General features: G+C 42.0%; 1 protein-coding gene across 1 annotated transcript in view; it reads left to right on the top strand.

Moving 5' to 3' along the window:
• Positions 1-17,711, top strand: part of bsna (bassoon presynaptic cytomatrix protein a) — a 108,364-nt gene that overhangs the window by 31,394 nt on the left and 59,259 nt on the right. Inside the window, exons 5-6 of the mRNA XM_038721940.1 lie at positions 1,928-2,184; positions 10,233-11,151. Coding sequence (XP_038577868.1) covers positions 1,928-2,184; positions 10,233-11,151 — 1,176 coding nt within the window. The remainder of the gene's footprint in view (positions 1-1,927; positions 2,185-10,232; positions 11,152-17,711) is intronic.

The following is a 17,711-nucleotide window of genomic DNA, read 5'->3' as shown; positions in this document are numbered from 1 at the left end:
TGCTACTGCTGCTAACATTACTCACTGAACAGTTTATTAATAAGAAAATGCATATGACTTTCCTATATTTATGCAGATTGGTATTGTGCTGCAAGTACAGTCATGTTACAGGCATTGCAGACACCATTTCTTACATGTATCACCACAAGGTCTCAATGTCATGACAACAGTTAGCTTAGCTGCTAGGTTAACATAGCTAACAACAGCAACAACTACACTCCCGCCGAAACATGCTCAGTGGAAACGAACAGCCTACCTTCCCACTCTACCATGACTATTTACATCCACTTACATACATACATTCCTTAGATGTATTGTGTCTGTTTACCTGCAACATACATAAGCAGATCGGTTGATTGTTACCAGCACAGGGTCTGTTCAGACTCACGTTACAGCAAACACTACAGTGTTGCGACTGCTCCAAAAATTACTCACTAAACAGTATGCTCCCCCTTGTGATAAAAGTGGGAAATAATATCTACTTTATATTACAGAAAAATACACGAAGAAACAACAAAAAACACTGTTGATAGCAGTATTAACATGAGTTCAACAGCTAAGTACCAACCTGTACTTGAGGAGGAGTGAGGAGTCCTCTGTTGTCTTCTGTCAGTCTGGCAGGAAACACCTCTGCTGGCCTGTCTGCAGAAAACACTTCCAGCTTAGTCCAATATCATCTCAAGTGTGTAGTTATGATAACGGTTTTGCACTCTTGATAGCTTTAACTGTTACAGGGTCCTATAATTCATGAAAATTCTAGGTGTAACTGTTACAGCTATGTAGTTGATACAACAGACAGACTGACTGTTGACTATTCCTATAACATTAACTGTAACAGACCAGCTGACATCGTGCGAAAGGCCTGGTACACCCTGGACAGGTCGCCAGTCCATTGCAGCCCGCTGGCTGCCATCACATTAATTATTACTGTTGGCTGCAACGGTATTGTCACTAAAACTGGTATTACAATAATGTGAAGTATATCTCTGAATAAGAATGGGTATGTAATAGCCTGGGCTTGACACTGCCCGCAACATGCCATGCATCTATCAGTTAAACTTACATAGGCTACTGCAGCAACAGACACGCATACAGGCGATGGCGTGTGGGCTTAATGTCACAATACATGCCAGAAACAGCTGACCTTACAGTTAGCCACATTAGCTGCAGTGTGTTCAAAACAAATCACAGAAAAGCAACATAAAAATTGCTAAACTTACAGGTTCCAAGTTTGAAGTCGGTATAGATTTGGTCAATAGATTTCATTTGGTTGTGAAGTTACAGCTATACATACTGAATACATACAGTATATAATGAAAATGAAGATTGTATGATTGGATTTTAATTTTAATTTTTACCTAAATAACACATACATATGTGGAAAATGACAACGTTATTGTGGGATTACATTTTTGTAATAATAATAATTAATAATAAACGTTTTATAACTTTTTCAGAAGGTCTAGATTTCTACATTATTTATTCTAATATTTTAATATGAGCTGTAAGCTGTAGTAATCAAGATTAAAAGAAAAAACAACCAGAAATATTTCACTTTACATGTAACCTAGGATATATAAACGTCTCACTTTTTTACTTAAATTACAGGGAAAAAATGAACTTTTTCACAATCATTTTTTTTTTTTACATTCACTTGTATTGTCTGGACTGTTCCCCACAGAGGTTGCTTATCTTTTCTGAGATGAAGTTTATAAACACTATTGCCCATTGGCGTTTATCAAATGTGATAAATGCTTGAATTTTACTTTGTCAGACACAAAGAAATCAAAGAACACAGCCCATGAAGTGGCTGGCAAGCTAGCACATCAAGTTAACTTTATTATTGTTTACTGATGTGAGACTTGAAGAATTTACCTTTGTAGTTCCCGCAAATCACTGTCATGGTTTTTTTTCTCGTTTTCTTCAGCTGGATATGAATGGACAGCCCATGCAGCCCTACATCAACTCTCAGACGGGTTCTTATTCCCTCCCCAACTCCTCATCAGAAATATGTCTGAGGAGCCAGGAGGAGCACATGGAGGCCAGGAGCAACATGAGGAAACACAGCTCCTTGACAAGGCTGAGCAGGGACAGCTTGGACGGAGATGGTGCAGAGTTTTACAGCTCACCCCGCAGGATCTTGGACAGCTGTGTGCAGACAGATGATGAAGATGGGGTGGAGAGGTAGAGATCTGTGTGTGTTGGTGGATGGAGTGAGTGGACAGATACATACAGTGGGTACGGAAAGTATTCAGACCCCTTTAAATTTTTCACTCTTTGTTTCATTGCAGCCATTTTCCAAAAATCAAAAAAGTTCATTTTATTTCTCAGTAATGTACACTCAGCACCCCATCTTGACAGAAAAAAACAGAAATGTAGAAATTTTTGCAAATTTATTAAAAAGGAAAAACTGAGATATCACATGGTCATAAGTATTCAGACCCTTTGCTCAGTATTTAGTAGAAGCACCCTTTTGATCTAATACAGCCATGAGTCGTTTTGGGAGAGATGCAACAAGTTTTTCACATCTGGATTTGGGTATCCTCTGCCATTCCTCCTTGCAGATCCTCTCCAGTTCTGTCAGGTTGGATGGTAAACGTTGGTGGACAGCCATTTTCAGGTCTCTCCAGAGATGCTCAATTGGGTTTAAGTCAGGGCTCTGGCTGGGCCATTCAAGAACAGCCACGGAGTTGTTGTGTAGCCACTCCTTCGTTATTTTAGCGGTGTGCTTAGGGTCATTGTCTTGTTGGAAGGTAAACCTTCGGCCCAGTCTGAGGTCCAGAGCGCTCTGGAAAAGGTTTTCGTCCAGGATATCCCTGTACTTGGCCGCATTCATCTTTCCCTCGATTGCAACCAGTCGTCCTGTCCCTGCAGCTGAAAAACACCCCCACAGCATGATGCTGCCACCACCATGCTTCACTGTTGAGACTGTATTGGACAGGTGATGAGCAGTGCCTGGTTTTCTCCACACATACCGCTTAGAATTAAGGCCAAAAAGTTCTATCTTGGTCTCATCAGACCAGAGGATCTTATTTATCACCATCTTGGAGTCCTTCAGGTGTTTTTTAGCAAACTCCATGCGGGCTTTCATGTGTCTTGCACTGAGGAGAGGCTTCCGTCGGGCCACTCTGCCATAAAGCCCCGACTGGTGGATTGCTGCAGTGATGGTTGACTTACTACAACTTTCTCCCATCTCCCGACTGCATCTCTGGAGCTCAGCCACAGTGACCTTTGGGTTCTTCTTTACCTCTCTCACCAAGGCTCTTCTCCCCCGATAGCTCAGTTTGGCCGGACGGCCAGCTCTAGGAAGGGTTCTGGTCGTCCCAAACGTCTTCCATTTGAGGATTATGGAGGCCACTGTGCTCTTAGGAACCTTAAGTGCAGCAGAAATTTTTTTGTAACCTTGGCCTGATCTGTGCCTTGCCACAATTCTGTCTCTGAGCTCTTCAGGCAGTTCCTTTGACCTCATGATTCTCATTTGCTCTGACATGCACTGTGAGCTGTAAGGTCTTATATAGACAGGTGTGTGGCTTTCCTAATCAAGTCCAATCAGTATAATCAAACACAGCTGGACTCAAATGAAGGTGTAGAACCATCTCAAGGATGATCAGAAGAAATAGACAGCACCTGAGTTAAATATGAGTGTCACGGCAAAGGGTCTGAATACTTATGACCATGTGATATTTCAGTTTTTCTTTTTTAATAAATTTGCAAAAATTTCTACATTTCTGTTTTTTTCTGTCAAGATGGGGTGCTGAGTGTACATTACTGAGAAATAAAATGAACTTTTTTGATTTTTGGAAAATGGCTGCAATGAAACAAAGAGTGAAAAATTTAAAGGGGTCTGAATACTTTCCGTACCCACTGTATATATGTTTGTTAAGTGGATGTAGATGTAGCTGAATGTGTGTTTGTGTGTGTGTTTGTTAAGCAAGGATTACCTTGCGTACATCCCAAATCTCTTGAAATCTCTTGAAATCTTCTTGCTCATCAATCCTAGCTTGAACCGAAAGTCGTGCTGGTCCACAACTTTACAGGCAATACCAAAGCTCATTTCTGCTCTTAGGAGCCAGGAGTGAGGATACACAAAAGCAGCCTTCATAGAAATCTTTTATTGGCAGATGCCCCCGTATTGGATACCAGTAATTTATTGGACTTGGCAGTTGATTTGACTGAACTGATACATCATAACATCACTGGAGTTTCATACCAGAAGATATCTGCAGACAGATAACAGATTAAATTCCCCACAGTTCTAGCCCCAGTGGTCCGTTTCACCTAGATTTACCAAATTGGAGAGGCTCATGTATCATGTCCAGACTTAAAGAAAAGCCTCTTGGAGCCATACCCTAAACACAATAGGAGGCAGAGATGGAGACTTGAGTTTGAGACTCGGACTCGAGTCCAACTTAAGTCGCACACGCAGACTTCAGACTCAACTTGAGACTCATCCTCAAAAGACTTCAGACTTGACTCTGACTTGAAGTGCAGGACTTGTGAACAATGTTTATTTTTAGGAAACGTCTGATGAGCTTGCTGTTATTCTCCTCCGTGCGTTACCTATAACTTACCTACGTAACACGGGCACACCACAAGTGAGAAAACTTCATACAACAAGGCCCAAACAAAGAAGCGCTGAACGCAAAATAGGTTAGTAACCTGAGGTAAACGTGTTTAGCTCAGCATTGGCCATCTAACTTTAGCTTGCTTCTTGCTTTAGCTACGACCTAAGAGAGGTGAACTCCAACTGTCGTTCGTTATGAAAAGATGAATGAGCATTTGTTTGCTTGCCAAACTTGTGGTCGATTAATGTAATTATTTATGTCCCACTGGCTGCCATCCATCCATCCATCCATCCATCGTCAACCGCTTATCCTGCATACAGGGTCGCGGGGGGCTGGAGCCAATCCCAGCTGACATCGTGCGAAAGGCCTGGTACACCTTGGACAGGTTGTCAGTCCATCGCAGCCCGCTGGCTGCCATCATGTTAATTATTACCGTTGGCTGCAAACAGGTTACAGGTTTATTGGAACGTTACAGTATTATTTAGTTATAACGTTACACTGGTTTGAGAGTCTGGGGAATGTGTTACAGTAGTTTATAAGCTGTCATTAATTGCATTGCACATTACATGGTTGTGCTCTGTGAAAAACAGGTTACAGGTTTATTGTTGATCATGCAACGTTACAATTTTATTTAGTTATAACATTAAACTGAGAGTCTTTGGGATGTGTTGTCATTAGTTGTAGACGTATTGTACATTAGGCTACATGGTTGTGCTCTGTGAAAAACAGGTTACAGGTTTATTGTTGATCATGTAATGTTACAGTTTTATTTAGTTAACATTACACTGGGTTTGAGAGTCTACGGTTGGTGTTGACTTACAGTAGTTAATAAGCTGTCATTAATTGCATTCACATTACATGGTTGTGCTCTGTAAGTAAAAAACAAGTTGCAGTTATAGAATTCCTTATAGCTATGTAATTTTTTAAGCCGCCTGGATTGAACGCAGCAGGTGATACAACATTCATAATAAACACAAGAGACTTGAGACTTGACTTGAACTCTTGCTCAGAGACTTTAGACTTGACTTGGACTCTTGCTCCATCCATCCATCCATCGTCAACCGCTTATCCTGCATATAGGGTCGCGGGGGGCTGGAGCCAATCCCAGCTGACATCGTGCGAAAGGCCTGGTACACCCTGGACAGGTCACCAGTCCATCGCAGCCCGCTGGCTGCCATCACATTAATTATTACCGTTGGCTGCAACGGTATTGTCACTAAAACTAGTATTGCAATAATGTGAAGTATATCTCTGAATGAGAATGGGTATGTAATAGCCTGGGCTTGACACTGACCGCAACATGCCATGCATCTATCAGTTAAACTTACATAGTCTACTGCAGCAACAGTCACACATACAGGCGATGGCGTGTGGGCTTAATGTCACAATACATGCCAGAAACAGCTGACCTTACAGTTAGCCACATTAGCTTGACTTGGACTCTTGCTCAGACACTTGAGACTTGACTTGGACTCTAGCTCAAAGACTTGTGAGCATCTCTGATAGGAGGTCAACCATTTTTAATTGAATCTGCAACACCATTTACAGGCTCCGTACTTTGATAAACTCCTCCTATGGATTTAATCAGATTGATTTCAATTGTGGGCAGTGGCATTGAAAGACACTTATGATGCTAAATTGCGAAGATTTTTAGGATTCATCAATCGTAATTTTGGCATGGTGTAAATTTTGATGTTTCGCTACAAAAAGTGAAGTAGTCAATAAATGGACTATACGTGGTAAAATCTGTCCCACACTAAACACACAACATCAGAATCAGAAATACTGATCCCTGAGGGGAAATTCTTCGTTACAAATTGCTCACTTGCACATCAAGGTATAAGTATTAGAAATAATAATAGAAAGTAGGTAAGTAGTAAATCCAACAAATATACAAATCTAAAAATCTAAATATAAAGCAGTGTGAATATGCACAGTATTTTACAGTATTAACAGAAATGGAATAATAAATAGTAGTAGTGAATTAGAATGTAATGGTAATAATGAGAATTATTAAGGTTGAAATAGATAATAGAAATAGAAATATAAGGAGTGTGGATATGTAAAGTATTTTACAGGAGTAAGTACTGGTAGAGTTGATGTGGAATGGTTACAATCCTTAAAAACTACAGTATTGGGACAGAGTAACCAGAGTATTGAAGCAGAGAATACTGCATGTTGAGTATTAAAACAGATAATATTGCCAATATGCCGGGCATTGCACTTGTTACTAAAGTCCATGTGTTTGACACTCTGAGGGAGTAGTTAAAAAGTGAATGGCCACAGACAGGAATGACTTCCTTTGGCACTCTGTGGTGCATTTAGGAGGGAAGACTATCATTTAAAGTACTCCTGTGTTTGACTAGCACATCATGGAATGGGTGCAAGCCATTGTCCAAGATGTCCAAGAAGACAGCATCCTCCTCTCGGACACCACCAACAGAGAGTCCCGCGCCAACCCCAAAATGTCACTGGCCTTGCAGATTAGTTTGTTGAGTCTGTTAGCGTCCGATACCATCAACCTGCTGCCCCAGCATACATCAGCAAACAGGATAAGACAACAGACTCGTAAAATATTATTAGCATTGTCTGGACCTCAGCCTCTTCAGAAAGAACAGACAGTTCTGGTCGTTCCTGTAGAGGGCTTGGGTGTTCTTGGCCCAGTCCAGTTTATTGTCTATGTGCACTCCCATGTACTTGTAGTCCTCTACAATGTCCACACTGCCCCCTGTATAGAAACAGCAGTCACTGTTGCTTTGTTCCTCCTAAGATCCACAACCAGCTCCTTTGACTTTTTCATGTTGAGCCGTAGATGTTTCTGCTCACAACATGTGACAAAGTCCCCCACCACAGCCCTGACCTCAGTCTCGTCACCCTTGCTGATACACCCAACCACAGCAGAGTCATCAGAAACCTTCTGAAGATGGTAGGACTCTGTGTGGTAGTTGAAGTCAGTGGTGTATGAAGGTATTTTTGTGTCTTTTTAATTTGGACGATGGGAGGAAGCTGGAGCACCTGGAGAGAACCCACGCAGACACGGGGAGAACATGCAAACTCCACACAGAAAGGCCCGGAACGACCAAGGTTCGAACACACAACCTTCTTGCTGTCACCCGACAGCGCTAACAACTGCACCACCATGCCACTGCCCCAGTCCAGTCACAACTGTTAAATTTTTCATTGCGAAGAATCAGAATGCAACTCCACGACACAGCAACAAATCATTCACTAGCAAGGACCCTTCCACAACAAGGTGTGATTTAGAGGTACATGCAAATATGGAATGCATGGATTATGGAGGATGGATTAATGCATATACTATAGAGGGGAAGGTTTATGGTGGAATAAAGATGTCGTCTGATAGGCTGGTCTGAGAGGGTGTACGGAAGACCGGGCAGAGAGACTCAGTGTGGGGGTTCCGTCTTGGAAGTGTTTTCGCCCGAGCTTATTTCAAGCCCTCTCAGACCTCTCAGTGTCCGCTTGATGAAGACTGGCCTGCCCTGTTTGTCAATTCCCTGTGGGGACATTAACAGAAGGACGTGAGTCTACGGGCCTGGGGATGATGTGAGATAGGGTCATGGCAGGTGAGAAACAGTGAACGCTGCAGTGTTTTATGAGGAAAAAAGGGGGCTTGAGTGGGGTAGTGGAGCAATGACTATGCATGCTGAGGCTGGGTGAAGGGCTCCAATGACCTGCAGAGAGGGATGTATGAGCTGAATAGGTGTGACCGTAGATTTAAAAGAGTTTAGAGCGCTCCAGTTTGTACCCGGGTTAAATTGCTGGGTACGGCCAGCTGCCTGATCAGTGATAGCGGTATGCCTGGCGGCTGACGACCTGAATGGCTTGATCAGAGGTGCCAAGTCTGGCCGCTGTGAAGCTGTGCCTATGCGGCAAGATGGGTTGAATAATGTTTAGGGCATATGCCTAAATTGCAGATGATTCTGTGGCCATGTGTTTTAGCATTTGTTTGTGTGCATATAAGCCTTTTCAGACGAGGAATGCCCCCTCCTTTGTAGCTAACAACGCATTATGATCCGCGTGGTATCATTGTGCTCATTATAAAAGACGGCAAAACACTGCTGTAACCGTGGCAACAACTTCTGTGTGCTATTAAATACGGATGAACGCGGTAGCGAAGATTGCCTAGTACCTGTTACGTTGAGGAATTAGGTTAGACCACAAACTAGCGGTTTGGTGGTTTGCGTGAACAGGGTGGTCTGGGATGGAGTGAAACGCCTACTAGCAACAGGAAGTTACATGTTTTATGCTGTGATGTACTCCTGTCAGGGGGTTGATCCAATTTGTTGCAGAACTGACTTAGAAAACCATTAAGACCTCAATGATGCTAAATTGTATAACTTTATTTGTTGCTGTGTCGTGGAGTTGCATTCTGATGCTTCGCAATGAACAATTGAACAGTTGTGACTGGACTGGGGCGGCACGGTGTTGCAGTGGTTAGTGCTTTCGCCTGACAGCAAGAAGGTCGTGTGTTCGAACCTTGGTTGTTCCGGGCCTTTCTGTGTGGAGTTTGCATGTTCTCACCGTGTCTGTATGGGTTCTCTCCGGGTGCTCTGGCTTTCCCCGGAAGGCGCCTTTCGCCCGATGGCAGCCTGGATTGGCTCCAGCCTCCCGTTACCCTGTACGCCGGATAAGCGGTTGATGACATGGTCAAATGTGCCCCAGACTTGTTTGATAGGAGTCCCACCCTGAAGACATCTACATGCCAATTTTTGCTTACAATGATAATGCTACATACTGATCATTGAGGGCGCCAAACTGCTGGGGCTCCAACGGTCACTGGCACAAAGTGCAAGGAATCTACTGGATGCTTGACATGAAGCCAACTAGCTGTCAAACAAAGACAAAGGGAACAAGCAAAACTTAAGTTTGTCAAGTGCACATGAACACGAGAACAGATTTAACAAAATAAAACAGAAAACATGGATTTACTGCGTAACTGAATACAACCTGATCAAGGACAAGGAACGAGAACACACTGAAGGAATAAACAACTAAAACACATGGGGAAGGGCATAAACTAGAACATCAAACCCAAAACCTTGCAACCTATCTCATTTCTCTAAAAACATATTTCCTCTTTCCTTGTCCTTGCATGTTTTCCTTTGAAGGGACTACAACACAAGGAAAAGACACAAGTGAGGGAAATGTGGATACAACTAAGAGACTTAAGATGAACTCACTGTCCTACTATTTACTTTACATCTTTCTGTAATTAAAAACAAAACACAAGCTGAGGTTTATATAGAAGCTTTATGAATAATTTTTAAACAACATACTCATTCTCAGAGTTTAAAAGAGAAATGCATTGTGCAAAACAAAAATACAGTACATTCTGTATTGGTAAATGTTCAAACTCAGACTTGTTTTCTGAAGATATGCTTCAAACACTTTACCATAACTAACCAAAAGTTACAATACTCTAGTATACTAGTATATATAATTTCCCACAATATTACCTTGCATATATTCAATCATCTAAAAAATAGGTACAATTAACAGTGTTAGTTATTGTTTTCCAAATTAATACCAGTAGATACCCGAAAAGTATTTTATTGTTATGTACAAATATTTTTTAATGATATAATCATACCATAATATATAGCATTATTGTTTATTTCCTTATTGTTTTCTTCTGTCCATCACCAGGTACATGATGCGTCATCGCACCAGGAGGCGTGGTCGCAGTGTTGACTGCTCTGTGCAGACAGATGATGACGAGGACACGGTTGAGATGGAGCAGCCGGTCCGCCGAAGACGTTCCCGTCTTTCCCGGCATTCTGAATCCAGTGCCACTGGCAGTAGCTCTGTTGCCACGACCACCGCAACAACTGACACTAAAACCGACACTCCCAAGATGGTATCCTCCAGTATAGCAATCCAGACCATCAGGGAAATGTCCTGCCAGACAGAAGTGGAGCACCTAGGAAGAGTTTCCCCAGCAATCCATGTGACAGCATCAGACCCAAATAAAGTAGAGATTGTGCACTACATTTCTGGACCTGAGCGGACACAAAAAGGACAGTCTCTAGCATGCCAGACTGACCAAGAAGCCCAGTCCCAGGGCCTTGTAGCCCCCCAGCACGTTCCATTTTCTTCCTCTATAAGTACCAGAATGCAACAATCCGGTTCTGCCGACCTCATAACCCAGCAGCGCCAACAGCAACACATTACAACAAACGCAGCGAAGTTTGAGCGACGCCACCCAGACCCACTTGACATCAACTACCAACCTCACAGCCACCTCCATAATGAGTCAATCTCCAGCATCATTCGGCTGCAGCAGACAGCCCCAAAATCCCCACAAGTCCTCTATTCTCCTGTCTCCCCAGTGTCCCCTCACCGCCTGCTGGAGTCTTCTCTGTCCAGTGAAAGGTTGAACAAGGCCCATGTCACACCTCAGCAGAAGTCCTACACAGCTGAGTCCCCCCACCGACACCCCTCTATGCCCCGACCCATCAAGAGCACCCAAAGGTCCATGTCAGACCCCAAGCCCCTCAGCCCAACCACAGACGAGCACACCAAGGCTAGACTGTCCCTCTATCAACAACAAGCCCTCCAGAGCCAGGTAAAGTCACTCAAAGCTTGCAGGCATTCGCACAGAATTATAGAGAAAAAAGCAATTAAAATCAATTCAGGGCACTGTCTAGATAGGATAGCTAACAGTAGGGATAAAGTTTGTTCATATTAAAAGGATGGCAACATGATGCATGTTATCAGCTAAATAGAGGAAAAGTGGCTAATTTTGTTGTATTTGCTATTTGTTTTTTATACACACAAACTACAAAACTCAAAATTTAATGCTAACTACAACTGTGAGCATTTGTAAGCAGGGTCCAACCCCCCAGCGCCAGCCACGCCCCTCGCCCCGCAGAGGCCGCGAGAGTTGACCTGGTGCCCCGCTGAGGCCCCAGGGGACCGTGGTGAAAGAACGACCAGAGTTTGAAATGAAAGGGACTTGGCGGTTATGGAGATATAAAACTAATGGATGTCTATGGGAGTGTTATTTGATATACGATTAATAGGACCACCTAGAGGCCAATTGACACCAAATTTCATGCAGCCCCTTGGGAAGGCGTGACACATAAGGTTCCCAGGCTTGGTGTAGATTGGACTTCCCAAACCTAAGATACAACATTACTTTCTGTTTTTAGAGTTTTGCATAAACATTTGTTATCTTGTAATTCCAACAGTTTTTTGCGTATCAAGCCAGGGAGCACAAGCTTGTATCATCTTCATCCAGAGATAGTCTGTGCCAAGTTTGGTGCTGATCAGACTTGCGGTTTTGGAGAAAATAGGTTTTTGAGTTTTCATGATTTTGTGAAATGAAAACGTTACTGCACAGAGGTGTTATACCAAACGAATCGGCAGTATCCTCCAAACACGTATACATAAGGTTTGTGAATATGCAATGTACTGGCGTGTAGTTATGAGGCAAAGTGTCCCTTTGTTCAAAATCCAATTCAAATGAATAGGATTTTCCCACGCTATTTGAGCATGGATTATAGCACCACCTATAAGCCGAATTGCTCCAAATTTTTCAGGTGTCATTAGGGCCCCATGGGGAGATATAAAATGCATGTATGTCAATGTTTTTTTTTTTTTATGTCTTTAATCTGCAATAACAACGCCATCTATGGGCATATTAGGGTCAACTTTGGTGCCTGGAGTCAGTAGTCCATCCTGAACTATTTGGCTCAACTTTCATTTCAATCCAACTTGTGGTTAAAGACAAACAAAATTTTCATAGTAAATAGCGCCACCTAGGGGCTAATTGCACCAAACGTTGCACAGCCCCTCAGGGGGGCATGCCACAGAAGGTCCTCAAGTTTGGTGTTGATCGGCCATTCCAAACCAAGATATGACATCACATGCTGTTTTTAGCTTCTTTCGTAAATATTTGTTAGCTTATTATTGGGACATTTTTTCGCGTATCAATTTGGAAAGCACAACCTTGTATCAGCTTTGTCCAGAGAGGAAATGGGTGTGGCCTCTACCACGAAATTCAGCTCGATCCCTCGAACGCGTGGATATAAGGTTTTTAATACCCAGTATTTTTACATTTGTAATGTGTAAATTCATATCCACAAAAATACATAGTGACTTCTACACACAAAACACATGCACATGCACATTTGCACATTTGCAGATTGCTTTCTGTCAATTTGTGGGTCATGTTACATTTGTAACTTCCATTTTACACATTTGTGGAATTTTGTCCAATGTGTACTGCGGAGATCTATAAAGAAATATACACAAATATCTTCGTTAAATATGAGGCTTCATTACATTGTCATTAGCATGTGCGCACTTGAGTGGAGCAGCATTGAAAAACAAATGTTGTTGCAGAACGTCAGAATGTCTGCAGAAATCAGCGTCACCCAGCTGATGCGACACCGGCATACAGAGTGATAATAATCAAGTCACTCTCTCGTAGAGCTGGATGGCCCCGCCTCACTCTCGTGTCAAAGGTGAAAGTGAGTATTAATGTTTACAATTTTGATGAGAGGATGAGGAGGGACTATCCTTCTAGGCACAAGAAGAGAAAAAACTCAATGAGAGTGAACTGCAGGAACATCAGTCAGGCAAACCTGTGTTCTCTCCTCTGAAAGTCTGTCAACAGATAACAGTAATGTTAAGTTAGTGTGCAGCTGCGTGAATCTCTGTCTGTTCTATTAACCAGCTGAGCAGCGCATCTCTTGTCTGTCAGACTGTGTCTGAACAATGTTTGAGTGAAATACAACTTTTTATTACGTTTGATAAATGCTGACAGTTTTTATAAACTGTAGCTCGGAAAAAAATACTGTGTTGCATATTTGGAAATTGAAATGGATTCACAAAAAAATGCTGATTAGAGTGACAGACTGGGCAATATGGATGCCAATCTCAGTCAATAACATCACTGTCAAAACATACATTTTATCATTATATTGTTAATCATGTTTACATTCATGTTAGAGAGAATTATAAATGACATTCCATCAAACTCATTTTTGACAGCTATTTCCGGTCCCACCACCCCCAGCGGATGTCTGTATGTAACTGATAAGAGGGGGTGCATCCTGTCCCGCCCCAACCGGAAATATGGCTGTATGTAACTGATAAGAGGGGGTTCATCCTGTCCCACCCCAGCCGGAAATATGTCTGTATGTAACTGATAAGAGGGGGTGCATCCTGTCCCGCCCCAACCGGAAATATGTCTGTATGTAACTGATAAGAGGGTTGCGTACATCCTTCCATTGTGTGTTTTTCATTGATTTAAAGACTTTATTAAGTAATACAACTTGAATGAATTAACTAGGAGGTGTTTGTGACAATAAATTTATCATTAAAAAAGTATAGCAGTGAGTTATAAGTAAAAGGAGGAATCTCCGGGGCCAGCAAAGGATCAGTAGGAGGTTTCTTTGGAATCAAGTCAGTCTTTATTATTAAACAAGTGAAGAATAAATTGAAATAATGACAGCAAAGCAGTAAAATGGTATAACGGTGAGTAAAAATTAAGCAGCATTATAAATTACCTTCAACAGCATGCAGCAAAATAAGAGTGAGTTCCAAAATTAAACTTTGTAAAATCTTTGCTAAAGCTTTGTGTGACAAACTTACCATCATTTAAGAACTAAAGAATAAGATGAAATAATTACAGTAAAATAGTATAACAGTGAGTTAAAATTAAACAGCATTTTTTAATTACCTTCAAAATCTTTGCTAAAGCTTTGTGTGACAAACTTACCATCAGTAAACAAGTGAAGAATAAATTGAAATAATGACAGTAAAGCAGTAAAATGGTATAACGGTGAGTAAAAATTAAACAGCATTACAAATTACCTTCAACAGCATGCAGCAAAATAAGAGAGTGTTCCAAATTACTTTGCTATTGCTTTGTCTTACAAACTTGCCATCATTATCACTCCAAAGCTGTAGCCTAGAGTTTCCATGAGCCAATGACAAGAGACTAGGAGGGGTTACCATAGGCCAATGATGGGAGTCTGTGAAAATAAAAGGAGTCCATTTAGTCATTCAGAAACATATAACGAAACTATTCCAAAACAACCTAAACATGAGCAAGAGAGCAGTCAATTCGAAGATGATCAGCCAGACACCTGTAACGAGTTATCAAAACTCAACCCCAGGAGGAGCCCCAAAGAAACGAGTGTTGTACTTGAGTCGGATCCAGACAGGAATTATGAAAAAAGTGTATTATAATCCATCACATCCGGCTAGTTTTGGCGGAGTAGACAGACTCCGCCAAAACTAGCCGGATGTGATGGATGGATTCATCTCCTTGATCTTGGCCTCATCTTCTCCGATCAACATGTCGTACAATTTGTCAATTTTCTCACCGATGCGTCGTGTCATTTTGAGGTTGTGAAGAAAGGCCTCGGTAGCACCATGGACCCTGTATACAGACACTTGGATGTTTCGCGCATGAAGCGCCCGTTGAATGGTAGCAATGAAACGATCCGTCCAGAGCCGCTTTAACACCTCATCATAATGCCGCCGGAGGAAGTAGTCAGGCATGTCAAACAGACACTCGTGTTGCATCTGGCTCGGGTGTTCCGTTTTACAACCGTTACAAATGGAACTTCTATATCTAAATAGAACTTTCTTCAGCAGTCGAAGCACCACAGTTTTCACTGTGTTCACAAACACGGCGGAGAGCACCCCGTCAGGCTCATCTGTTCTTTTGGGAGAGTCTGGTGGTGAGGCGCTCGGAGCCGAGGATGTTGAAGAAGGAGAAGAAGGCCAGAAGGGTGATGGAGGTGGTGAAAGAGGGGAGATGCAACCAGAGTCCGTGTCTAGCATGAAAGGGGTCCCTGGCAGCCCTGCTAGTGGTGGTGGTGAAGCAGAGGGACTAGAAGTGGTGCCCTGCGCCTGCTGTGTTGCTGCTGCTGATGCAGGATTAGTATCGAGGCTCTCATGCTCTCGATCCGTACACCACCAAGTAGGCATATTGCTCATGCTAAATTGGGTCATCACCAGATGTGTTGTAGAAGGGGTAGCTGTCTCCTCTGACCCTGGATGTGGTAGAAGAGGTAGAGAGTTGCTTTTTCTATGAGTCTGCTGGCTCGAAGACATGGTATTTCAGATTTAGTCCTCCTTTAAATTGTGTTTTCTTAGGGGCAGGCTTAGGGGGCGTTGTTGGAGGAGGAGTCTTCTGTGAACGTTAGAGTCTTTTTCATTTGCAGAATCTCCCAGGAGGTCTGACTTTTTTTGAAGAGATCTTTTAGCTTTTCTGCTTTTTCAAACATCATTTCCATCCAATCCTCGACAGGTATCCTTAATGAAGTCTGAAACACGCCACATTCAGTATTGAAATACTGCAAGACAAATTCATCCAAGGCTTCATCTCCTTCACTCTTCTGATGGCTTGCACGGTAGAACCATCTACCAGAAGCTGAGCTTTTTGTCTCCCAAACACTACAGGAAACAATTTTTTTAGGAACAAACACGGGTGGAACTTCCTGCTTGATTCTTACAGTTGTTTGAGTCTCCTTGTCTTTTGTAGCAGGTTCCTCGGACGTCGCGGCTTTCAGATTGTTTAAAACCAACAGAGTCAGCACAGCCCAGTCCGTTGATGTGAGCGTTGCTTTTGCTGTGAGGGGTCCAAATGTTTCACCTTTCTCCAACTGGTAAAAACAAAGTTCGTTTACATCATAATTGAATGCATACCCCCAGACACGTCCTGAATCTAAATTCCATTCCTCATGAAGTGTATCGGGTGGCGGCGTCTGGATCCGACTCAAGTACAACACTCGTTTCTTTGGGGCTCCTCCTGGGGTTGAGTTTTGATAACTCGTTACAGGTGTCTGGCTGATCATCTTCGAATTGACTGCTCTCTTGCTCATGTTTAGGTTGTTTTGGAATAGTTTCGTTATATGTTTCTGAATGACTAAATGGACTCCTTTTATTTTCACAGACTCCCATCATTGGCCTATGGTAACCCCTCCTAGTCTCTTGTCATTGGCTCATGGAAACTCTAGGCTACAGCTTTGGAGTGATAATGATGGCAAGTTTGTAAGACAAAGCAATAGCAAAGTAATTTGGAACACTCTCTTATTTTGCTGCATGCTGTTGAAGGTAATTTGTAATGCTGTTTAATTTTTACTCACCGTTATACCATTTTACTGCTTTACTGTCATTATTTCAATTTATTCTTCACTTGTTTACTGATGGTAAGTTTGTCACACAAAGCTTTAGCAAAGATTTTGAAGGTAATTAAAAAATGCTGTTTAATTTTAACTCACTGTTATACTATTTTACTGTAATTATTTCATCTTATTCTTTAGTTCTTAAATGATGGTAAGTTTGTCACACAAAGCTTTAGCAAAGATTTTACAAAGTTTAATTTTGGAACTCACTCTTATTTTGCTGCATGCTGTTGAAGGTAATTTATAATGCTGCTTAATTTTTACTCACCGTTATACCATTTTACTGCTTTGCTGTCATTATTTCAATTTATTCTTCACTTGTTTAATAATAAAGACTGACTTGATTCCAAAGAAACCTCCTACTGATCCTTTGCTGGCCCCGGAGATTCCTCCTTTTACTTATAACTCACTGCTATACTTTTTTAATGATAAATTTATTGTCACAAACACCTCCTAGTTAATTCATTCAAGTTGTATTACTTAATAAAGTCTTTAAATCAATGAAAAACACACAATGGAAGGATGTACGCAACCCTCTTATCAGTTACATACAGACATATTTCCGGTTGGGGCGGGACAGGATGCACCCCCTCTTATCAGTTACATACAGACATATTTCCGGCTGGGGTGGGACAGGATGAACCCCCTCTTATCAGTTACATACAGCCATATTTCCGGTTGGGGCGGGACAGGATGCACCCCCTCTTATCAGTTACATACAGACATCCGCTGGGGGTGGTGGGACCGGAAATAGCTGTCAAAAATGAGTTTGATGGAATGTCATTTATAATTCTCTCTCATGTTTTTAACCTTATCCTTCAATTATTCTGGAATAAACCACTTCCACATTATTGGCTCTATTGTCAAATTACAGTCAATTATTGTCAAAATGTCTGCAGCATACAGCAAAATAAACAACACAAAGCCAACTGCTTTGAAACGTGCCTGTGAAATGACTAAAAGTATGTTTTTAGTTATT

This window comes from Micropterus salmoides, unplaced genomic scaffold (assembly GCF_014851395.1).
Source record: "Micropterus salmoides isolate LMB-PRFRI ecotype aquatic unplaced genomic scaffold, ASM1485139v1 Ms_hic_scaffold_16, whole genome shotgun sequence".
Lineage (NCBI taxonomy): Eukaryota > Metazoa > Chordata > Actinopteri > Centrarchiformes > Centrarchidae > Micropterus > Micropterus salmoides.
This window is presented reverse-complemented; position numbering and strand designations above follow the sequence as displayed.